This window comes from Acomys russatus, chromosome 12 (assembly GCF_903995435.1).
Source record: "Acomys russatus chromosome 12, mAcoRus1.1, whole genome shotgun sequence".
NCBI lineage: Eukaryota > Metazoa > Chordata > Mammalia > Rodentia > Muridae > Acomys > Acomys russatus.
Window position 1 is genome coordinate 34394489 of NC_067148.1, and position 26203 is coordinate 34420691.

A 26203-nucleotide genomic window follows, 5' to 3' on the forward strand; every position below is an offset into this window, starting at 1 on the left:
GGCACTCATGTAATCAGTGCAATATTTGGATTTTTACAGTAATGTGCTTGATATATCCTTCCCTTCCTTCTCCTCTCTTCTAGTAAGAAACATTACCTACCTCATGCCACACAGCTTAGACATTGGAGATACTGTAGTGAAGAAGATAGACGGGTTCCCACCTTCGTAGAGCTTACACTCAGTTGGGGAAAGGACAAGATGTAAATGTTAATGAATACCGTTTCTTGGAAAACAATAGAATGAAAATGAGAAATGAGGAGATAGAGGTTTCTGGAGAAAAGAAAGAAAAGACCAAGAACCTAAAGCTGACCTTAGTGGAAGGAGTTAGGTTAACTTCTAGAACAGATTGTTGTAACAAACAATCATAAACAAAATTGCATCTTTAAAAATTAAAATATTGCTGGGATTATCTGTCTTTACATGGGTGGCAATATAAGGCCAAGAGAACTACCTAGAACACAAAAAGCATATATTTCTGACATGAGAGAAAATGTGTATATATATATTTGAACAAATCCATTAACTATTTAGTATTTCAACTAAAGTAAGTTAACAACCCATACCTAAACAGATTCTCATGAACTTTATGAATAAATATAAGATAGTAAAGCTTCTAAAGAGAAAGCAAAGTTATCAGAACAACACCTGGTTTATAGTGGATCAGAATGGCACCACCATGGAAACTGCTCCTTTAGGTGCTAGATGACAGTGGAATTTCTGAACGAACAATTGCTCTGACCTTAGGAGTGAAACTAAGTTATGATGAATATGATATGAATTCTATAGGAAGTATATTGCATCAACAAATTATTAGAACTAAAACATTTACCACATAAGAACCATTTAAATACATATTTTTGAAAAGCAAGGTATGTCCCCAAAAGGAGGCTGTAAATCGTCTAAGATCACATAACTTTTCTATAGAAACATGATAGTTTTTATGTAGTATGTAAAATATCTTCCTAAATAACAGATTTTATCATCTAAATTGAAGGTAATCTCAATAAAACTTAGCAAGATATTTTTGAAATTCAGTGACTTACTGATATATAATGACAAAAATTTATGAATAGCTTAGTGCACATTTAAAAAGGGAAGGAAGGTGGTGAATGAGTGCTGTGACTTACAGTAAGTAGGATGTACTTGGTAATGGCTCCAGTATAGACAATATAATTAGAATGAGGATAGGACAATTCCATATATAGAGATTTGAATATTTCAGTTTTACAGTGTGTTCTGTAATGATGAATAAAATAAAGCACCTGAGGTAAAATACAATGAAATGATTTTAAGAGGCTTGAAAGAAAACAGGGACTAAGGAGGGAAAAGATCATAAAGCAACAACTTTACATTATGTGACTATCATAATTTATCTGCTGTTGGCCATTGGGCTGCTGCTGACTTGGTACTACATTAATAAAAGCTGCGAATGTAGTCTTGTACATCTTCTTTTGTGTCATCGTTTTTAGCAGTATTTTACATCGCCATCAGAAATATTCTAGCTACCTGAGTGTTCTAACAATCTGGTATATGCCAGTCTAACGGGAGTATCAGATTAGCATGGCTCCTATTGCCTATTTAAGGCTTAATTCCTTTTCTTTTTCTAGATTCTTTTTATGTTCTGACTTCTTGTGATTGTCTTTAAATCTTAGAATTCCCAAATATCATAGTATTATCTTAATATTTTCTTGTGATTTAAAAAACACATTCTGTGTGATTTCAGTCAGGCCTTTAGATTTTTTTTTTTAAATGTACACGAGTGGTTTGCCTACATCTGTGTGTACCATGTGCATTCAGTTAGAAGAGGGTGTCTGATTCCTTAAACTGAAGTCATGGATGACTGTGAATCACCAAGTCAGTGCTAGGAGATAAGCCAAAGCCAGGTCCTCTATGTGAACAGCAAGTGCTCTTAACTGCAGAGCCATCATCTCTCCTGCCCTCCAGTCAGGCCTTTTAAATTTACTGAGATTTGTTTTATGATTCAGTGTAAGAACATTCCATGTGAATGTTCAATTCACACTTGAAAGTGTATAAATTGTTGATTTGGATAATCATTTAAAGTGCTAATTAGGATCACTTAGCTAGTAGTACTGACCAAGAGATTTCTAGGCATACATATTTTTACTTTTTAGATCTCCCAGCAATAAGCACAAAATTCTATTTTGTCTGTCTGTTCTTTTTAAAAGAAAACAAAAAAACAAAAAAAAACCCAGCTCTTTCAGGGTGTTTTGTTGTTTCTTATATTTTAAAATGGATTGTTTCAGCATAAATATTTTCTTCTTCTGGGCAGATAGATGAGAATATGTCCTGTTCCTCTCTCACTGTTTATTTTTGAAGTATATAATGTGCTGGGTTCACAGCTGGAGAGGAGTTTACTAAAGGGTGAACTGAATCTTAAATCTTACTTGTACTTACTGTACATATGTAGATGAGATGCTGGGCTTCTGAGTCAACACTTGGAGTGAGGTAAAACATTGGGAGAGAGAAGGGGTGTATTTTGCAAGTGATCAAGACATAAAATTTCCCAGAGAGCCATATGGGATTCCATAGAATGTGTCTCCCAAGCTCACATATATAAATTTCACTTTCCATGTGGTATTTATAGCTAGGGCCTTTCAGAAGAGGGTAGATAATGAGTAGAGCCCCCAAGAATGAAAATAGTTCCTTGTTGAGTGAATTGCACAGAGCTACCACCCCACATCTGCTATGTGACATTCCAGGTAAAAATACACCTATGAAGAAGAAAGTAGGCCATCAATAGACATAGAAAGAATCTGTCAACACTGTCATTTAAGACTTTCCTGCCTCTGGAACTTTCTATTATTTACAATCCATCTAGTTTACATTACTTAGTTAAAGCAGCTCAAAGCGACTAAGGACACACATTATGAAAAAACCTGTTTTAAAAACAAAACAAATGAAGACAGAAAATATTTTACTTCGAGATGAGATCACTGGTGGTCTTGAGTCCAGGGCTAACTACTTGGCAGAAACAAGGGAAGTGAGAAGAATCTAAGTTTCTTAAGATCCTAAGACAAAAAGTCAGCATAGAATTTTATGTCTATAAAAATACCTTTTAAATTAAAATGTATAAATTTTTCATATAAAAACTTTTTGGAGAAAATTTTTCTAACAGTGTTATACAGCAAGAAAAAGAATAAATAGCATTATGTATTTTGATATCCTACAGTTTTATGAGAAAAGTGAAAGAATCATTTATATTATATTGAAAAAGTCAATAGGAATCTCAGAGTCTATAGGAACACACACACACACACACACACACACACACACACAAGTAAATGAGGTGCTCAGGCAGTAAGGTGCTTGCTCTTCAAGCATGAGGACCCAAGTTCAGATCTCCCACGCCCACATGAAAAGCCAGGCATGATGGTACATGCTGGGAGAAGAAAGAAGAGCAGCTTGGGTCTTGCTGGAGAGCATCAGGTTAAATAATACAGTCTCAAAAATAAACAGTAAAGTGGAGGGCAACAGGAAAAGATAACTTGCCATCAACCTCTGGCCTCTTCAGATATGCACATAGTGAGTGCAAGTACACACAGAAGCGCACACAGATATAAACATGTGTTTCCTTGTATACCACACACAAACAAACAGGAATAAAAAGGTAAAAGAACAAATTAAAGCAACCTAAAGATAGGCAGGGATCAGTAGAATATAAACCAAACATATATGAAATCAACAAAACCAATTGCTGGGTCCTTGAAAAAGTAAATTTGATAACTCTCACTAAGACTCTTCACAACAATCCAAAGTTTGACTTGACCTTTATGAAGATGTTGATGGGGAAATGTAGTGATTTCAATAGGCTCAGAAAAAAAAAAAATCACTATTAAAAGTTATTTTGGCAAACGGAATACATCCTGGTAAACAGTACACCAAAATCCTCCTACAACCTACATTATCTTGAAAGGTTAGTTTTTATGTGTGGAGGTATATCTGTATGTTTGTGGGTGTGTACATGTAAATGTGGAGATCAGTGCCTTCCTCACCACCTTATTTCTTTTTAATTTAAATAGCTTGTTTTTCTTTCTTTCTTTCTTTTTGGAGACAGTGTTTCTCTGTGTAGCTTAGTCTGTCTTGGACTTGCTTTGTAGACCAGGCTGGCCTCCAACTCAAGAGATCCACCTGCCTCTGCCTCACAGAGTGATGGGATTACAGGCGCATACCACCATGTGCACATATTTACATAGTTTTATATCACTTTCTTTCCACCCTTTCCCAACTATCCTCCCTTAAACTTGACCAGTGCCCCCTCCCGCTCTCAAGGTGATACTGTCTTTTTTTTATTATATTCATTAAACACACGTTATGTGCATGAGGTTTCAAGGCTGACTACTCTGCACTGGACAGCCAATAAAGCTCTGTTGATTTCTGCACTGGGTACAGTTGTGATGGTCTCCATTTGCTGTTAGAGAGCAGTCTTTGAAAGGTGATAGCAACACTTTTGTAGGAGAGGTGGCCTTCACATACAAAAAGAAGGAAGACATGGGTCTGGAAGTTTTCAGATCACGTGGGTTGGGAGTCTTACTTTATCTTTTCAGGCAGGGTGTGCTAATGAAACTAGAACTCATCAATTGGTTAAACTAGGTGACCACTGAGCCTCCAAGATCCTCTTGTCTCCACTCCTAGCACTAGGTTGGCGGGTGCATGCTGCCACCACTGGAGTTTTCATGGGTGCTGGGTACAGTCAGATTCTTATCCTTGCATGGCAAGGATTTTCTTTAGCTATTGAGCTATCTCTCCAACCCCACACACGTCATTTGAAATTTTAATAAATTAATGTCATTCCTGTTAAAATCACTTGCAAAACAAGAAATCTCCTTTGGTCAGTTTTCTATCTATTAATGAAACTGAGAGCATTTCTGCATGGCTAACTAGCATTTCAAAGATTTTAGAAGTAACTGGAAAATTCAAATTATTATTACATATGGACAATATACTTGGATTTCTATTTCCTGCTGAAGACAAAATGAAACCATAAAGACATTGGCAGAATGAGAAAGTTGGGCATAGTTGTGGGGATACGCTTAGTACATAATGGGTAATTTCATTTTAAAATAACTTCAAGAGGCCTGGAGATATTGCTCAGCAATTAGGAGTACTTATTCTTGAAGAGGACCTGAGTTCCGTCCCCAACATAGACATGGCAGCACACAGCCCTACACAACTCCAGTTTTGAGTATTTGTCACCCTCTTCTGGCCTACATAGGAACCAGATACTCAACATGCAAGCAAAACACTCATATACAGTAAAAATCCCAAAAAGTTAAATCTTTTATAATGGAAACAATAAAAAAGTTAACTAAAAACATCTGACAAAAACGTGAAGGTTTTAACATATGATTTTAAATATATGTGTATTTGGGCAACATGCATGCAGGTGCCCAAGGAAGCTAAAAGAGGATGTCAGTTCCTTTGGAGTCAGAGTTAGAGGTGGCTGTGATTGATCTGCCTGATGTGGGTGCTGGGAACCTAACTTAGGTCCTCTGGGAAAGTAACAAGTGCTATTAGCTGCTGAGCCATCTCTACAGCTGCAGATGTGTAAAGCTTTTATAGAAGGAATTTAGCTTATATAAAGAATTTTTAAAAGAAATTGAATATAACCAAAGTTAGAAGAGACATGCACTTTTTCGCCCTCCCCCCTTTTTTTAGTATGTCTTCCTATGGTGGCAGAAAAACTTATTTTCATTAGTATTGCTCTTTACTTGAAAAGATCCAGAAGAGGCTAGTCACACCTCTCCAGATAGATGGCAAATGCATTAATTTCTCTCATTCTATATCATATCAAGGTGACTTACTAAGCCAGGACTTGGTTCTGGTGTCATCCAGATATATATGAATTATAACTTCAACTGTCTTGGTCAAGTCTTACAGCAGAAAGTGAAGCCTTCACATTTTTTTCTTGCAGACGTTACCTTCAAAAGAAGCATTTTTAAACACCACACAGATACCTTACATGGGATCACCTTTAAGTTGGGGCAACTGGGAACAGAGTTCCAAGTCTCAGCTGTTAGGAGAACATGTTTCAAAACTAGATTCCTCTTTTCATCCTGTTTTGTCATTGCCATCAGGTAAGCTACCTCATAAAAATTAAGTAATGAAATACAATCTTATAAGTACAGGCAATGTCTTAAAAATGTTTTGAGTTTGCTTTTGGAGAAGGGAGATTGTTAAGATGAGACGTTATTAGGTAGCCTTGGAACTATTTATGTGTGCCAAGGATATTGGATCTGTTGTTTAGTCCTCTTAACCCTATGAGAGCATTGTGTTGTCCTTTCCCTTACACACGCACATACTAAGCTTGGAGAGGTAGCTATTACAAGATCATTCAGTGAATGAACAATGGAGCCAGGAGTTGAGTCAATTCATCACCAGACTCACACTCCTAATACCCCTTATTAGGTTGCTTTATTATTAACTAATCTGATTCTCTCTTGATGTGACTTTGAAGGATGAGATAGATCCTCCAAATCTAAGACATCCTAGTCTAGTAAGATCAGCTTCTTTACCTACAAGTTAAAGCTGCTTGCACTTGACAAAAATCTTAATACCTACTCTATATTGGATACTAGCTAGTAGCCAATATAAGTAGAAATAACCCATTATCGTTCTTGTATTCTAGCTCTAATACCATATATAAATATAAACTTTATACAAATATAAACAAATAAAATACTTTGCTAAAAGTCCACAAGATACTTTAGGGAGGTACACAGGAAACAGGGTCTTCTGCAATTATGTCCTGTGCCCACCATTCACAGTGGTAGAACAATGGCATTCTTGTTAGAGCAGTGATGAGTCTTTAGAGAAACAAGGTTGCTTAGGTAACTGGAAAACAAAATCTTGAAAAATTTAAACAGCATTTTAAAAGCACAGTTATTTTCCCATTTCATTTCTCATGTTTTTGTAGAATTCCTTGATACTTAGACATTTTAAAGTATATTTTTTTCTATTTACACATGGACTTGGCATTAAAGTATATCCTTTGAACCAGGCAAGGTGATGTACCCCTTTAATCTCAGAACTGAGGAGACAGATGTAGACAAATTTCTGTGAGTTTGAGGCTAACCTGACCCATATAGTGAGCTCCAAGTGAGCCAGGGCTATACAGTGAGATCCTGTCTCAAAAGCACCAACAACTAAATAAAGCACACCTCAAAAGAAACCCATTCACCTCACTGCCTAAAATCCAGACATGTCTTTTGTCTAGATGTATGAGATCATGACTAATTTGCCTATTGCTGGAAAATATTCAATAGGTGAAACTAAATGTTCTCTAAAAGTGCTTCTCAGTATAGGTGTTTGTTAATCATGCTTTTAAAAGTGATTTTCTTTTCACATTCTACATAATCTTTACGTGTGTGTGTGTTATAGTTGTTAGCTTGCCATGTTATATACAGGTCAGAAATCAGTTATCTGGGTCAGGCCTCTCCTTCCGCCATGTAGTCATGCTTGGAGAGTGTCCATATTTGCTAGGCTATCTCATTGAGATGGTTCAATTAATAAAGAGGTAAAACTCATTTACCACAAGCCTGACCACCCTAGTTCAATCCTTGGGACCCAAGTGACAGAAGGAAAAACTGACATCCATGAGGGCATCCTGTGCCTTCCACATGCCTGTGTTGTGGCACGTGTGTAAACCCACCCCTCTTACAGTCAATTAATGCAATTAAATATAAAGCACACCTTGATTGTAACTTGACTTTTCTTTGAGTATAAAATATATCAGCATTTACAACTGCGTTTCCTTAATCTCTGTCTGAAGGAACAACACAGCTTCTTGGTGGATGTTAGTCCTTATGCAAGTAGTTTCACTTAGTACCCATTATGTAAAAGAATGTGAAACTCAATAGAGCCATGTATTTTGCTTATAGCAGTGTTTCCCTGTGTAACGACTAGCACCATATAAACATAGCATTTTCATTATTTTAAATGTTCTGTGAGGATCTTTTGGGTGCATTTGTGTCCATTCATCTGAAAGCTGTTACATTTATAGTGACTACTCTACTTACACACTGAAGGAAGGTCTAAGAGTGGATTAAGTATACCTAATTAGTAACTTTGTTTTTTTTTTTTAAATAGTAACTTTGTAAACATGGTCACCAACCTTCTTTGGAAAATATTCTGATACTTCTACTTAAAGTTCTTATTGTGTAAACTTTTTATTTTCTAGCTTATGTGCTGGTTAGCAAAAGGAAACATAATTAGTATTAGGCTATGGAAAGTGGTATTTAACAAAGATAATTTATTTTGTTTTTCCAGAAATCTCCCTTCATCTTCACTTTGAGACCTTATTTAAGAAGAATGACATAAAAGGAGAGCTTGCTGAAAATAAATTTGTAGGCAACTGTATCATATCACCACCACCTGGTATGTCACATTTACAAATTGTGTGCATTTGTACGTGTTTTTACATCATTTACATTTTTTTGAATTCTAAGTAAATAAAATTTAACAAAAGAATAAATGCAAATCCTTAATTTTTAATACTCTTTCTGTAAGTCACACATATACACAGAGAAACATGTGGCTTGACTACTGTTGGAGGCCCGTGGTCCGAGGACATGGGGGTCGGAGGGAGAGGGTGAAAGGTGAGAGAGAGTGGGAGAGGGAGATAAAATGAGGGGAGAAAAGGAGAGGAAGAGTGGATAGATGAATGCATGAATGAATAAATGAACATGGGAGCAGTCCTAGGAGCAAAGAATGTTATGAAGTACTGATCAATAGAAAGTAATATTCATATATGGTAAAATTAAGAACACCGATTCTATTTATTAGTTTGGATATTTAGTGCAATGTAAGTTGGAATTACTGTAGAATTGGTGATCTTAAATATTCCGTAGCTCATTAAGAGTACTGAAGAGGGGAAAACATAAAAGAAACTAACTCACAGTGTTTGTTTGTTTGTTTTTGTTTTGTTTTTCGAGACAGGGTCTCTCTGTGTAGCCTTGGCCATCCTGAACTCACTTTGTAGACCAGGCTGGCCTCGAACTCAGAGCGATCCGCCTGCCTCTGCCTCCCGAGTGCTGGGATTAAAGGCGTGCGCCACCACGCCCAGCTAAACTCACAGTGTTAAAGAAATGTAGGTCAACCACATATGAAGAGATATGTCAAAACCATGAATAGCATAGGTTTTATTTTGCTTGTATTAGGAAGAGTATAATCATGAAATGATCAAGAGAGCTGAGAATCACTCTAATATATAGTATTTGTAGTTTTTCTGAGTAAAAATTTTACACTTATTTCACAACAAATCACAATAAATCATAGTTGGCTTCAATAATTTTAAATAAAAATAAAAATTTATATAATAAGTCCTCAAGGAAATTATATTGAACTGTTTGTGAGTTCTCTGAAAAGGATTAGAAGTCTATGCTTAGAAGCAATATAAAATGAAAAAAAAAAATCATATTTCTGATTGTCTACAAACCTATAAATTTAGTATCAAAAGAAAGCAAACAAATTATTCCCAGATAAAAAATATCTACGTGCAAAACTCCACAGGACAATAAACATGTTGATTGGGTTTTACTCTAACCACCAGTCATTTTAGGGCAGAGGAGGGGGACTCAAGTGTTTAAGGCCCTGAGTTCAGTTAAGAGCACTGGGATGCAAAAGGAGAAAACTGACAAGAAAAAAAAAAATAAATAAACTGCAGTATTAATTAGATAGAATATGTAAAGGAATACAGTCTTTACTCAAGACAAATGGCAATGTCTCTAGAATAAGCAAGGGTTTACATTGAAAAAATTTTAATATTAAATTTGCAGCTTTGCAGGGACATAGCATGAGAGATGTTCCTATATGGAGGAAAATACACTGTTTTGGGCAGAAGACACTTTGAATTTAAAATGTCTGCTTTCTGTATCTTATTGTATACAGAGGATTTTAATTAGAACCAAAAGAGGATTTTGTCATTTTATTTCTTTGAGACAGAGTTTCTGTTTGCTGACTATCCTGGAAGGAGCTCCCAGATGTGCCTTCCTATTCCTCCTAATGCTGTGACTAAAGGTGTACACCACTACACTAGGCAAGGAAGGCCTTTTTGTTTGTTTGGTTTTGGTTTTTCACGACAGGGTTTCAGGCTGTACTAGACTCATTTCGTAGATCAGGCTAGCCTTGAATTGCCTCTGACTCCTTGAGTGCTGGGATTACAGGTGTGGGCCACCACACCTGGGTAGGATGTATTTTTAAAGTTACATTTATTAAGAATTCTTCTACAATTCCAGCACTCAGAAGACTGACAGGAGGATGGCCAGAATTAGAGAAGCCTGGGCTACAGTAATTATTCCACGCCTAAGTGGGACACAGTGAGACAGCTCTGCTATTCTCAACTCTTGGTCCCTTTGTCTCAGTCTCTTAAATCCTGGAGTTCTTATGTACGCCACAAGTTTATCTCAGAAAAATTGTTGCAAAACAGCAAATTCATGTATCAGAATGCTTTATCCTTATAATCATTAAAGGATGGTGGTACTGAACAAAAGATAACTCAAAGGAACTAAATTAACATAAACAGAAGTCCCAAAACAGACAAAAAGACTGACTGTGCATTCCTAAGAGTACAGAAAGAAGGTTTCGTCAGTAAGTATCACTGACAAGGGGCTGGGGAGATGCTTAGTAGTCAAGAACACGCATTCTTTTGCAGAGGACCGGGTTTGGTTCTTCGCACCCACATAGCTGCTCACAACAGTCTACAACTTCAGTTTCTCAGGAATCTTACACCCTCCCTGGTCTCCATGTGTACCAGGCATGCAAACAATACACATATATACGTGCAGACAAACCATACATATAAATCTTTAAACCAATGACAAGAATAACAAATGACGTAGTCTTTTATGCCAACAAGTGTCTGAAACACTTTAAACTATATTAGGTACTTTAAAACAAAAGGGGTATTGTTATTCTTGAATACAAATCACAGCGCGGTATGGGTAGGGGCAGTGGATGAAAGTCTGTGCTCTGAGTAACCACATTTTATTTTGAACTCTGTAAAACTCAATAATGACTGGATAAAGTATTTCAGATGGACTAAGGAGCTGTATGTTGACAGTGTCTTAAGAATTAGAAAAACTAGATATGCCTGGTGATAATTTTAATGTAAACAAGAATATAACATTTACTGAAGACTTGTGTTAGACATTTTGTGATTGTCAGTATATTTGATAAATTGAAATTTTTAAAATCTATTACTACAATAAAAACAGTAGTCTCGAATATTTAAAATAACACCAAGGACTGATATAGACCATTTAGGAGGCACTAAAATTCACGTATAAGACTTTTAAAACTGCTTTTGTACCTGCTGAGAATATTTATTGAACTGCAAACTCTGTATTATGATCTAATTACTTTTAAAAATCTAGTTATAATCTGAAATATAAATGTCTTTACTCCGAAATGTCTCAGCATTTTTATGATAATGTAATATTAGCAACAACTTAAATATGACAGAACTATGTTAACTGGTTAAGGATATACTAGAGCATACAATTTTCAAAGATATCTTAAAGATTCACCTAAGGATGAAAGAGAATATTGCAATTTAGTGGAAGGAAATTTTATAAATCTGTTTTCCTAAACAATTATAGCCATGTAAAATGTTATTATATAAATCATGTTCAACATAAGGAGTTTGTTGGAATTCTAATGAAGAAATTATATATATTTGTATACATATTGTATATATATGTATATACACAAACTTAAACTTACTAACAAATACATTTTGTAGACAATCCAAATATGAACATGAACTTGTTATTCTATATTAAATATTTTGTCATTTTTAATAATGCATTGTGCCACTTTACTATACCTATTCTTTATCAGTTAGGATTTTTTTTTTTTTTAGATATTTATGTTGATATATGACACAAAAAGTCTAGATTTTTAAAAATTACAGCCAAAGGTTGGCAAGAGTGAGATGAAACAAGATTGTTCATTAGTTGATTATGCTAAAGATAGGTGCAACATTTATGGGAGGTCATTATTATAGAGTCTCCTTTGTCTTTTAAAGTTTTTCGTTATAACAAAATCAAAACACCTAGACCAAGGAGGAATTACCTATGCTTAAGACGACAGAGGCAGTGCTAAAAAATACAGGCTATGTTCAGACACTTTTATATGACATAGTTCTTTGGATACCCAGAACTATGGTATTCTAAGGACAGTTATAGTAGTTGCTTATGATGATGGTGATAACAGCTGAAGTCTAGCTGCCACAGAATAGTCAGAGAAATGTTACACAACAGCTGAACAATAATGAGTAGGTGTGAGACAAAAATACTTACACACGTAGATTCTAATTTAAATTATGATTTAATATTTGAAATATGTGGATTACAAAAATGTACCTTTCTTTAGTGAAAAGGAATATGCAAAAATGAACATATATGGAGTAACAGAAGATATTTTTTCTAATGGTGGCCTACTGTTTTTCTGAACTGAGGATGCAGTATGTTAGGAAATGAGTTGATATTGAATCTTCCAATAATGTAGTGATATGTCATATGCCACATGTAATGGGAAATTTTACAAGTATGAAGTGGAATATTCCTGAGTGCTCATGTTGACATGCTTCTAGGCAAACCAATGCAATGTTCTTTTCCCCCTATTCTTATTCCCTATCATTCTGAACTCAGATGAGCATTAGGATTCTTATGTCTAAAATAAGAGGTCCACATTGAAAAGGAACTCTGTGCTAAGCATACTATAAATCATAGGTAAAACACTGGGAATGATATATGTTTATATTATATATAACATAAAATGCATATATAATATGTATACAGTGTACATACAAATATACTATAAATACACATTATACACACATATAATGCAAAGGAGGACGTCAACCAGAATAACTATTATAGGGTATGATGCAAAGACACATGAAACTCTTCCTAAGATAAGGCAAAAAGAGAGGTTAAGGGAGATGAGAAATAGGAGTTCCAGAAAGATAAATATACCACTTAAGAATTTACACAAAGATGAAGGTTCCAAATCACTGTTTCTCAAACTCAACATGCAAGCACATTATTTGAGGAATATTGTTAAAATGAAGACTCAGATTCAAGAAGTTTGGTGTGGGGCCCAAGACACTGTATTTCAAGTATGTCTCAGCTGATTCAGATACTGGCACAATTATGCAATATGTTGTTACATGTAAAGTTGACTTATAAGACTTTAAATAGCCATGCACAGTGGTGCCCACCTGTAATCCCAGCACTTGGGGAGGCAGAGGCAGGCAGCAGAGTTCAACGCCAGCTTGGTCTACAAAGCAAGTCCAGGACAGCCAAGGCTACACAGAGAAACCCTGCCTCAACACCACCACCACTTTAAATAATCAAAAGAATACATACTGTTGAGACATAAGACAACATGGTGCTTCCAAGTATCTACAAATAGCTTGGTATTCCTGCAGAGTAAATGTGTGAGGTAAGCAGACAGATCTTTGGCTCGCTATAGAACTTTACCCTGTCCTATTATGTTTTACACTTATTAAGTCAGATTGACTACAGACTAGGAAGCAGGTAAAGTCAAACTGTAAAGTTGAGTAAATACATGAGTAGTTTAATCAAGAGGAAATGCCAGGCAAAGGCAATTGAAAGGCCTGTCCATATCAAAGTATTACAGAGTATGAATAAGGGATCAGAGGTCTTTGAGATAAGACTTTATTTAAGAGACCTAGGGAATGTACCACACGATGAAAACTATATAAACATTACATGGATAACTGATGACTATGAATAAGCCTATATATTAGCTAGTAAATTTCCTGATTCTTGACAACTATGTGGGTATATAGAAGACCTTGCTTTCATACAGATTATCTGAAAAAAGGGCTATGGAAATTCTTTGTGTTTCAAGATTTTTGTGAATATATCAAAGTTGTTCTTATTTATCTTTTTTAGAGTGAATAGCTGCAAGGAGTACAAGAAGCATACCCTATAAGCAATCCAAAAACACAGGGCTCAGGTTGCTTCATGCAATATGATCCTATAAGCATGTTTTGTAATCTCTTCATATCTACATTAACCCCAACACAATTATCTATTTACACTAAAAGGCTAATTTTTATTTCTCTTCAATAATCAAAGCCAATGATATTTAGATTACAAACTGTTACCTCTATTCCTTTGAGGTACTTTAGGGAACTAATTAAAGACCCCTAAGCTCTGACAACAAAGACTGGCTCCTCCTGTTTTTCACCAAGCTGTCTTGTTCCTTTCTATCCTCTGTCCCCTAAAAGCATTTGATGGGAGTTGCTTAAAATACCCAACTGACAGTAAAGGTGTACTACTGATGTGAACTTCCTGCCCTTTAGTTACACTGTGAAGCTTGTGACAATTACTTTTATTTTTATTACTCTATTTGACACTTTCTCTCCTTTTGTTGAGTGGAATCTGAGATGTCTTTAGAAATCTTCCATTTTCCCTGGTCACTGTTTTCTTATATCCAGTTTCACTAACCCTCATTATTCCTTTCTTGTAACTTTATCTATCTGCACTATTGTGACACAGAACAGATTTTTAAAACAATTGCTGTTTGGCATGCCAGTGAATTCTTTGAAACCTTAAGAATTAATGTAACGAATTCAGGAAAAATTCAGAGCTGTTTCTTCAAATGCTCTTTTTCATTTACTCTGTTCTATTATGGTGCATTTTCTTTTCTTCATTCTGTTCATTCAGTTGCAGAAGCCTTTCCAGCCCAAGTTTTTACTTTCTGAGCTGTAGTTATGTTGTTACACAGCTCAATTAGTTGTCATTTTAAAATCTGAATGTTTCTTTTCAGAGATTTCCCTGGAAAGGCTTCTAGGTCTTGCTTCTTTCTCTTCATTGTTTTAGAGACCTATTAATGTACACGTAGGGACCACTCCAGAAGCTGCTTCTTAAGATGGCGCGTTTACTTCTTGATTGTTGTTTTAGTGATGGTGTTAGTACTGAAGACTCTTAAGGAGTCCACACACTCATATTTGAAGACATTTATGGCTAAGACTGTTCTACCACTACTGTTTGCAGTAATCAGTGAGAAAGGCAGAGGTTTGAAATCAAAACTATTTTCAAATTGGAGTTGGGGCTACACAGAACATTTCAAACTGGGGTATGATGAGGACCTTACCTTAACTACCCATTTCTCTATGGAACGCGAGTTTGTAATCTGACTGACAACCTCTCTAAGTAGCCTAGCTGAGTGAGGCAGGCACTGGCTTTCACAGTCACCAGCTACTTCAAATCATTTGCCTGTTGCAATTTTTATTTTCTTGTAGGTCTAGAAAAATATATTTTTGTGGTAATCACTTTCCCTTTTACTTCTACTTAGGCTTTCTTCAGTTAAACTCCATGATAGTTTTGCAGAGATGCTTCTTAAATTTTGAATCTTATATATATTTACTGAGAGATGTGTACATCTATACATAAAGTATAAAGACTCTTGCTTGTCATTTTTAGAGTACTCTGCCACCTTGTGACTGGATTCCTGATAACTGCTACTAGGCTAGGCCTTTTATTTTACCCTTAGTGTGTGTTGACACTTGAGTCTACGTATTTTTTTTCTATTCCTTTTCACATTTCCAAACCTTTATCCCCTGCTCTCCCAAAGGAGCCAATATGCTGACTAGACCAATTCTTGAGGTTCTATAAGGTTCAGTTGGATAGAAGTCATAACGATAAAGCTAACATTTATGGCACATTTTCCATGGGAGATGCCTATTTCAGGGATTTATTGAATCTTCCTATCCTGAAGACAGCTGCTATTATAAATAAATATTGACTTAAAATTATTTTAAATTTAGGTTTTTAAAGTTAAGTAACAGTGGTACTTATTGTTTCTGTTGGATGAAAAGAGGTTCTTGGTTTCACAGAGTCCATATGTCATGACCATGTTGATGCTCAGTTGATGCTAAAGGGTCCAAATTTGGGGATGACAACTTCAGGATTTAAATTAAATTGAAATTCAGCCAAGATCCAGAGATCTGACCAATGCTCACTGATTTTGAAGACATTGAGAGCAAAGCACATTCTTTTTATCCACTTATAAATTCAGTATGGAAAAAATGGAAATTAAGCATTTCCTGAGCACATATTTGGGGAATGCTACTATTTCATTAATTTTTATCTCAGGAGCCATCCCTCTTGGTAACTGAACTAAGATCTTAACATTTTCCACATTTTAAATAGAAACATTTTGTCATATTCACTGTCTCTGTTATCGGACAAAACGTCACACGGCTTTTCTTTATTTGTTTTAGTACAAAGTACTTCTCTGAATCAGTGGAGAAATGGATATTCACCTATGTGTAAGCCTCAAATAAGGTCACAGTCATCTGCACAACTATTACAGGGACGAAAAAAAAGACACTTGAGTGAAACAGCATTAGGTAGGTTAAAGTGAAGATGTGACCATTAGTGTTACATATTGAAAATTTAAAAATATATATATTCTTTAAAGAACTCTGGTCTTTTAAGAATTTATAAACCAGACTAGTCACTAACTACCTGAAACACCTGTGTCCATATGAGTATATTTATGTACCTATTTCAAAATTTGAAATCTGGGTAGATACCACTTTATAACAACTAATGATTTCTTTCCTGTTTTCAATTACTTGCCTTCTGTGAACTGTCATCTGTGCTGGATTTAGTCTCCAGGATTATATTAGACTCAGATTAGGACAATGTCAGTTACCTGACAGAAATTTATGAACATTACTAAAAGTCTTCAGATTTTGAGAAAGTGGTCAGGACTCAACCAACAAATTTGAATGAACCTTTGCAATTCTCCTTAGGAGTCTCTCTGTTTACACTTTTAAGATGAACAAGAGGTAACATTTGAGGCAGGGCTGTTCTAATGATTTGTTGTGGGACTTAGGAAATTCCAGTTATTGTTCATGATAAAGAAGAAAACCAGCAAGATATGATTTGAAGAGAAAGTAATCTGTGTACATTTGGTTCTTGTTCATTGTCCTAATGAATATAATATGATATTCTTAGTTAAATCTTTCCCAGGCATAGTGTTTCAAAAACACGGACAAGCTTAATAAATTAGAAAATGATTATATCTAAAATATGCTGATATATAATTTTATATAATGAATCTACATTTATCTCTAGTGTTCTTAGACTATAACTTTGAATAATAGACCTATAATGGTTGTAATCTGAACAAACACATTGTGGCAGAAAATGAACAAGCTCTCAAATATGTCTAGAGATTCTGCTTAAGTGCCTCTTAAGAGCAGACAAGCAAGGATCACGTGCCGATACAAGGGGGAATTATAATCTCTTAATAGATTAATTATTTAAATAAAAATGAATGATATGTTCAAATTTAATGGACATAAGGTGATAGTTTAAAAAAAATAAGTTCATTAGGCATCACCCTCACCAGACAGTGCCCTGATAAATGAATTCTTCTAGGATTAAAGAAAACAGGAAGGCAATTACCAATTTCAGTATGTAGACTTTGATGATTTGAAGAAAGTAACCATAAAGAATATTTTTTTTTTACAACTGAAGGAATGTAAATATGGAGTTGGCCCTATTTCATTTTACATTATGAAGAAAATATATTTAAAAAAATTTATAGTGAATTCAGATAAAAGCATTAAATGAGTGAATAAATACAAATATAGGGAAAAAAAGCAGAACTTGACAGAAACATATACTACTAATATAAGTAGATATCGAAGAAATATTGTGAGAAAATGAATTTCATTCATGAAAGAGGTATAGGATGTTATCTCAAAAGAATATCAAAACCTAGCACTTTTAGAAATCACTAAAATGAAGCTCAATAAAAGCAAGAACTCAGACAGTTAACTTGAGGAAATCTCACACAAAGACAGAGAGGCAAAGACTGATCAGATGCATAAAACACAAGACTAGGGCACCGAAAATGGAAAAGATTGTTGACGGAACAATAATACCAAATGGACTAGACAGAAAACACTGAGCCCCAGGAAATTTCTACTTGGTAGAAGAATAGACTCATGTTCTATAATCTTCCTCTGTTTTCTGATTATGTCTTTAAAAGCAAACAAACAAAAACAAATAAGGTTCAATCATCTCTCACTTATTTGGAAAAATAATTGTAATACATGTGGTTATTTTCAAATTGTGACATGAAGGTTTCTTTCCACAGCAGGGGAAAGAACTAGATATGAAGAATTTGCTTTTCAACGTACAGAACCAGGTCCCCATTGTGATTTTACTGCTGTCTCTAATGCCAATGTTACATCAAGAACCCAGAATGCATCCTCACAAGTAGGTTGTTTTTAATGTTGGTTGTACATTAAATTTTAAAATAGTTTTATAGATTTTAGGAACCAAGCTGATAAAAAAACTGTCTGATTATTTTGCTAATTCATGGCAGACTTATTTACTAGTATGTTTTAGAAGTATCATATTACAAAATAGTATGGTTAAGTAAAACATTTTCACATGGCAGCCAGCAGCTCTTTACTCTTTGTTTATGGATTCTTTTTTGTTGCTGTTGTTAAAAACTTATGATCATATCGCCTCTTGACCATCCACAGCTAAACACAGTTCTGCTAATGAGCATGTGGGCTTTGTGTTGTTCTTACTGATTTTCCCCCCTACCTAAGCAGTAAGTAGAGAGGTTACAGGTATGAGGGTTTAGACGGGTTGTCTGAAGCTCAGGGGCTAGAAGTACATACACGAAAACCTTCAGGAGCCATCTTCACGCAGGAGCCCCTAAATTTCTTCAAATAACTGTATGGGTTTCCACACAAAATATGCATTACATATGTTCTAAAAAAGATGTCTTTGGTTACAAAAAATAAGTACTCTTAATTTAGTTGGCTTTCTTGGCATCTTATAATCTGACTTCATAGCAATGAATTAACAAAAATTAGGCCACATGTATATTACACTATTTTTATATAACTAATGAAGGAGTATCACCATAAACCCTAAACCTTACTGTAAATTAGTACACTAATTGTGTGTTACAGACTACTGTACGACGGAGGCTAAGAAGTGAGAGCTCTTATGATATAGATAACATTGTGATCCCCATGTCATTAGCAGCACCAGCCAAGCTAGAGAAACTCCAGTATAAAGAAATACTTACGCCACGGTATGTATACTTACATGTTTTCTTTCTTTTTTCTTTAATAAACTTAAATGTAGAGTTACGTTATGACAAAGAGGATAATGTTCCTCCTTCGCTCTTTGTATAGAAGGGAAAAGGTAAAAGAAACTTTACATTAAACTGATTGACTCTAGCATTCAAAATTGATTTTCACTTAATTATTAAATATCATATATATTTACTAATAATGGTACTTTAGCAGTGTGAACACTACAACAAAACAGTTCTTACCTTTTATGATAGAGGTGTACTTGGTTGCAAAGAATTCAAAGAAGACAGCACCTGTGAGAGTAACAGCGTGTACACACACTGTTAAGAGAATAATGTGTGTGAACTAAAATAAGTATGATTCATTTCTAATTCAGCAATAAATCAAATAGAAAAATTAAAGGGGACTTAAGAAATAGGAGAACAATCTGTGAAGGTAAAAATGTGTTATTTACATGGACACAAGTTTGCAAGGCCTATAGCTAGATACAGGGATTGGGAATAGTTTATATAAGGCTGACTAGAACGGAGAGAGACTACAGCGCTCTTTGAGTCCATGCAGAGCTCTGCATCCACTGGCAATGAAGGAGCCATGTTTTATAGCAGCAATGAAAGCAGTCTCTTACAGAAATCGATACAGCACTAGGAAATAGAAAAAGTTAGAGATGAGCATGTGAGCCAGGTAACAGCTGTATCAATTCCCATCCTTCTCCATTTCAGTTCCATAAGCTCACTGACTACTTCACAATTCCTCTGAGGAATTAGCCTGGCACTTCAGTGGGCGCTATAGTTACATATATAGAGGATTGGCATTTTGTACAATAAGGAATATTGTGATGGTTTTAGTGTTCCATAGCAACAGTGAGCCAGTTGTTAAGCTGCTAATAACTAATTTAAAAGGGGACATGATATGCATTTCCATACCAAGAAAACTGGAAAGCGGTATGAATTGGGTCAGATTTCTCATTTTTGCTCACCATTTATCAGCTTACCACTGAGTTAATTCAGAGCCAGCACATATTTAGAAAATGCAGCTATGCAGAAGAGACTACTCACTGTAAGGTATAAGATTCACCTTCTATTTTTATAAAAGTATTGTTTTTCTCTTTTAAAATGACAAACTACTAAAATACAACCATTTGAATCATGAAGTCTTGGGGAAATAAACCCCCAATGGATGAAAGCTGATGAGATTCTTTTGTATTTCTGGCAGATGGAGGATGGTTGTTCTTCAGCCCCTGGATGAACATAACTTAACTGAAGAAGAGGTAAATTACTTACCTTTAATGGGATAACTATACCTTCCTTATTCTAAAGCCTGGATCACTTAACATTTGAATATCTAAAAAATTTAAATATCTAAAAAATATAACATGATTTTTATGAAAAGAAATTATTTAGAAAAGGGATAGTAATTTTTTTTTTAGAAAGTTCCTTTGCAAATCTGACTGCAAAAGTAATAATGTGCAGCTTAATCTGTCTCCCAAGCCAGCACAAACAAAAGCACAGTGCGGTATGGATGCAGTGTTAATACCAAGAGTCAAGAATAGTCCTAACAAAAAAAAAAAAAAAAAAAAAAAAAAAAAAAAAAAAAAAAAAAAAAAAGAATAGTCCTAACAATAATTAAATATGAATGCTTTGGAGGTAAAATAGATACAGTAAGTGCAACAAAATACTAAGAATAAATATTGTCATAGCATTTGAGATCAGGCTGTTAATTTTAAGAAAAGATTATTATTTTTCAGATTTTTTTTATATTGAAATTGTTGGTAAAAGATTCTGACCTGTATAAATAAAATTACATTAAAAACAAAGGCAGGAATCAAAATACACTGTATGAAACTCGAAACTCTCAGAGAACTAATGAAAAGAAAAGAGTAGAGGGTAAAGTGCTATATATAACAGCTAATTCAAAGGTGATCTTTAGATGAACATTAGAATTATATAGAGGGCACCTATAGTTTCTATCAATTAGCAGTCCCAATGGCCTTGTTTTTCAGGTACCAGTATCTTGTTACTGAGCTCTGCTTTTCATTGCAATCTTACTAAGTCAGAATGATCATTACCAGGAAAATGAAATCCCCCAGAATTCCCAGCTAAAACCCCAGATAAGTCAGTAACTGAATTTTGATTTACCTCGAGATTGACATATTCTTAAAACACTGTGTACTTCATAATCAACAATCCATAATTACTCTATGGGATGAATATATTTAAGACTATTTTCTATAGATTGGATAAGGTAGCACATACCTGTAATCTCTTCACTGCAGAAGTTAAGGTAAGAGCAGAGAATATTCAAAGATAGCCTGAGCTACAGAGCAAGATCCTGCCCCCAAACAATAATAAATCCAAACAAAACAAGAGTCCTGGGGCTGGAGAGATGGCTCAGAGGTTAAGAGCACTGCTGCTTTTCTGAAGGTCCTGAGGTCAATTTCCAGCAACCACACAAGTGGCTCACTATCACTGGCAGGCAGGCACACATGTAGGCTAATGGGGTATAACTAATAAATAAATAAATAAAATCTTAAAAAAAGAAGGAAAGAAAATAAAAGAAAACAAGAGTCCCATAAGCTGCGGCAAATGGAGACCAGAGCGAGCCCATCTGCAGTGTAGGTATGTACACTGGCCAAGAGCAGGATGTCAGACAGCTGCATGCTCAGGGGCTACGTGAACCTGTCTCCTCTCTCAAAATCTTACCAGATAGAAGATCTCTCTGATGAAGTCTTCTCCCTAAGACACAGAACATACGAAGAGAGAGAGCAAGCTAGATGGTCACTCTGGGAGCAAAGCAAGTGGCACAGAAGAAATAACAGGCAAGTATTTTCAGTTCAAAACATTACAGACATAATACATGGGAAATGAACAGAAGCTAGCCTTAAAACTTGAAAGACCACTGACAAGGAAAACACAGGATGCAGTATCATCTGTTGTGTAAAGCACTATCTGCATATATAAACTGACACTCAAAACACATCTGGGAAATTATATATAAAATGAGTCTCATGCTGCTAGTCACGGTATCATCATTATCACATTACTCACTGAGCAAGTAACAGGAACATTCTTTATAAAGTGTGACATTTCATATTGGCATGGTGGTACATGTAATTATAAGGCTGGGCAGTGGGATCTCCAGTTGAAGGCCACTGTAGATTTTTAACACCTCAAAGCAAGTTATCTCTATGTACTTTCAACAGTGAGCTAGTACTAGGGCAGGTGTTTACATAATTCACTTTAGCAAACATCTCAAAAATTATAGTTTACACAAATTCTTTCAAAAATTTTATTTTGGTATAAAAGGCAAATAGTCCATGGGATTTTTAAAAATATAACATAGGGTATGGTGCATGCTCAGGGTTGCACACTCAGGGGCCTAAGGCAGGAGGATCATGAGCTACACCATGTGCTGTAGAGCCAAGTTCTTCCTCCAAAGACAGAAACAAGCCCATAAGCAGACTTAGGAAGAGACTACGTATGACATGATTAGTAATTATCTATTTGAAAATATCTGTATTTTTGTAGTTGTATTTCACTATTTTTAATATATCCACAACTAAAAAAGCAAGTTCACATAAAACCTAGCAGTCTCTTCCCTTCTGGACTGTCCTTCAGTTAGTTAAGTACTATTAAAGTCCTTTCTCGCTTAAGTGGTCAGATGTACTGTACATCTAGTTGCAAGAGTTCTTCTAATAGAAGTGAGACTCTAAAATTCCTGTTCTTTTCCACATTAAAGGGATACAACTTTCCAGAAATAGAGGAAAAATGTGAATTGAGGCTTTCACATATTAAAATACTTACATAGTAAAGAGAATTCAAAGACTGCAAAGGGCAAGTGCACAGCCTTTTCTGTTTTGTAAAAACTAAATAGCTAACAATGTGATGGAGTGCTCAATGATGCTGAAGCACTGTATTCAAACCCTGAATAAAAGTCTTTTGTAAAGACAGCACTGGAAAGATCATCAGATGGCATCGGGTAGAAATGTTGAGAAAAAGCAGTACTGACCTAGTGATACCCTGTATCCGTTTATTTCCTTGCTAGAGCTTACAGTAAAAATGCAGACGGGCAGGACTTGGTTCTGAAGGAACACTCAGGTGAACTTGGCAGTACTCAGCAGTGTGCTGCCGAAAGCCAGCTAGAGCTCCCAGAAGAGAGCTCCAGGGTGTGGGCTCAGGACTCGCTTTCTTTGGATGATGGTCAAGAACTTAAGGTAAGCCTAAATTATGTGACTGTGTTTTTATTTCCCCTTTCACTTCATTTCTCTTATGTACAGAAACTGCTTATTGGAAATTGTTTGACCACATATCAAATTCAACAAGATGGTCAGTCTAGTATGTCCAGGAAGATCTGTAGTAGAACACGCTAGTTCCATTATATTTATAACTTCTTTTTATTTTTTTATTTTGGGGGGGGGCATAATGTATCAATAACAACTTTCCCCTATCTAGTTACTTACCTGTTAGGTAAGTTCCATCAAACTTTCTTTAAAAAACAGGTCTGACCACTGGAGACCCACATACGGTGCCTAGTAAGCACCATTTCTGTTTCTCTGCTTCTAGTAGAAAGTTTACTTCTCTCTACACAAAGCCAGTCCTACTTCAGCAGAGTGTATTCTAACACTACAAAGTTCATGCATCTTTCCCTATAAAAGGTGACTAAAAAAACAAACAAAAAAACAAAACAACAACAGCAAAAAAACCAGATCAAGAATAGAGGGACTATAGAAACTAATATGCACATTGTAGAAAACCAGGAAGAAAAAGTCACTGTGTATGAGGTAGAGGTGAAGTGCAGCAAATGTACAAGACCCTTTGGAGGCTTTCCTCAGGGATGCTGAGGCTGAACACTGACACAGATGTTCTGTGACAGCACTTACTCTTCATAGCAGAGGCAAAAATGAAGAAATAACTCCTTAAAGTCAGGAAATTTTAAATATATTCCATTCTGACAGGCCTGAACTTATATGCTAAAGAAAGATAAAATTTGGCATTACAAATTCTTTGACAAAAAACTAAATTAGGTGAAACTTATCTGAAATTGTTTCCCCTCTTAGTCTTTGCAGTGGGAGCGACGAGCTTTTCCACTGAAGGATGAGGACACAGCAGCTTTATTATGCCAAGAAGAAAGAAAGGACACGACTGAGGGAGCAAGCCCAGCCTTCCGTGATGAAGTCTTCTGTAGCACTACACCAGAGAATGGCCACCCTCCAAAAATGCAGTTAGATGGCGTGGAAGAATCTAAAACCTTTGGTATAGGAGTTACTAATGTTAAAAGAAATAGGTGACAGGAAGTATAGTAAGAAAACTACAAAACTGAAAGGAAAAGAGGAAAAAACCCAAACCCTCCTCTGGATCTTCCACCTCCTCTGGTCAGTTCCAGAACAGGAGGAAGTGTTCCATGTATCCATCTTTCACTATTCAGGAAACAGGCCAGAAGCTCATTTTTCCTTCCTGAATCACAGAAGTAGCTAGCTTTTCACCTACACAAATGCTAGTAACTTGTGTTTGTCAATAATACAAACCACAAGCACAAGGATAGTAACTGCTGCAATTTGATGCCAAATCACACTATGGGGTAATGGTTGAGGTAAGAGCCCTCCCTGACGATACAGTTGATTTGCATCAAATGACATCTTTTCTTTATTTCTATTCTCATGGCAGTTCACTGAAATTGCCTCAATAATATATGAGAATATACTAGTGTGTATGCAGAACACACACACACATACTGCACACATACTTAGTCTTAAAACTGCATGTATAAACTACTCTATGCAATGTAAGTTGCCATGTATATCCAGCACAGGTGTTGACTGATAATAGATCTGAAAGCTCTGACTGTGGAGAGGGAGTTATTTTTTTCTTTTATTCTTAAAAATTGTTTAACCAATATAAGTTATTTATGGAAATTCTTATATCAGATAACACAATATTCATTTATTTGAAATCATTGTTCACTCTTGGACTAACCACAGGATATCTGCTTACTCCTAATAGAATTAAGAGAAGCAACTTAAAAGTTTAATATATTCATTCATTTAAAAACTATTGTCTTTGAAAATTCACCAAGTTTTACTTGCTCTATGTACCTCTTCAAGACAGCAATTTAAAATGTAAAACACAACATATAAGTCTTCCAGTTTGGTTTCTCCTTGCCATAGTTTACATAAATACCTACTCTTACAGGCATCCTAGATCAAGAATTCACGTTTTCTAAGACCAAGACTTTAATATAGAATACTGAGGAGTGTACCTTAAGGAAAATTCTTTTTGAAGCTGTAATACCATTTTTTTTTTCCCTAGATGAAAGTTAAGGACAAATTGTATCAACCATTTCTTGTTATGCAAAGAAAGATTACTCAATTTGTAGTTTCCATATTACTGACTATCCTGGGCACTGGGCTTGGAGTCTATGGGATTAGATACTTAAGGTTTTGTTAAGGATTAGGAATTAAACTGGTCCCTGCAGAAGGGGGGTAGGGGAAACATTCAAATTCAATACTTACAAACTTTTGCTTATAGTTTTACTGTACATTTATTTTTAAAGAAAAAGATAACAAAAGCCAGAAAAATACAAGTTGTCCCAGCAAATAAATTCAAATCTTTGTCATGACTGATATTATAATCTTTTACATAGTTTTTTAATTAAAGTTATTTCTATATGCTTTTTATTGTGTGATTTGATTAAATGCTATTATTCATGGCACAAACCTTTCATAAGCTAAAATAAAAATAAGTATTAATAAACTTTTACCTTATAGGGCAGGAAAAAGCCCAAGCAAGCTCTATTCCATGCCTATTTGTCAGTGGTCTATTTTTTTAAAGCCTTAGTTCTCAAAACTCACAGTAGCCTAAAGAAATTTAGTGATGCTGGTTGTGTTCTTGTCATATTCAGGAGAGAGAGTGAAGTGGCTAATATGTATTTCTAGTTTCTCATTAACTGGAAACATGGTTATTAATATTTACTTATGGACTAAGCATGTATCCTATCACCTCGTAGCCTGCTTCTTCCTTTGGGTCAAAATCTGTATTTCCAGAGTATTTTTGACTTGCTCTGATTCTGCTAGCGGGTTAT

At 35.3% G+C, this 26203-nt stretch overlaps 1 protein-coding gene and 1 long non-coding RNA gene across 2 annotated transcripts in view; one reads left to right on the top strand and one right to left on the bottom strand.

The window, feature by feature from the left end:
- The window catches only part of LOC127196459 (uncharacterized), a 54051-nt gene extending 34291 nt beyond the window's left edge, over nt 1-19760 (bottom strand). The window contains exon 1 of the long non-coding RNA XR_007831483.1: nt 19372-19760. This is a non-coding gene — a long non-coding RNA (uncharacterized LOC127196459). The remainder of the gene's footprint in view (nt 1-19371) is intronic.
- Kansl1l (KAT8 regulatory NSL complex subunit 1 like) overlaps nt 1-25924 on the top strand; it is an 88482-nt gene extending 62558 nt beyond the window's left edge. The window contains exons 7-15 of the mRNA XM_051154161.1: nt 5933-6095; nt 8287-8394; nt 16277-16405; nt 18169-18290; nt 19001-19125; nt 20342-20396; nt 21832-21944; nt 23171-23339; nt 24183-25924. Coding sequence (XP_051010118.1) covers nt 5933-6095; nt 8287-8394; nt 16277-16405; nt 18169-18290; nt 19001-19125; nt 20342-20396; nt 21832-21944; nt 23171-23339; nt 24183-24413 — 1215 coding nt within the window. The 3' untranslated portion in view covers nt 24414-25924. The remainder of the gene's footprint in view (nt 1-5932; nt 6096-8286; nt 8395-16276; nt 16406-18168; nt 18291-19000; nt 19126-20341; nt 20397-21831; nt 21945-23170; nt 23340-24182) is intronic.
- The last annotated feature ends 279 nt before the right edge of the window (nt 25925-26203 follow it).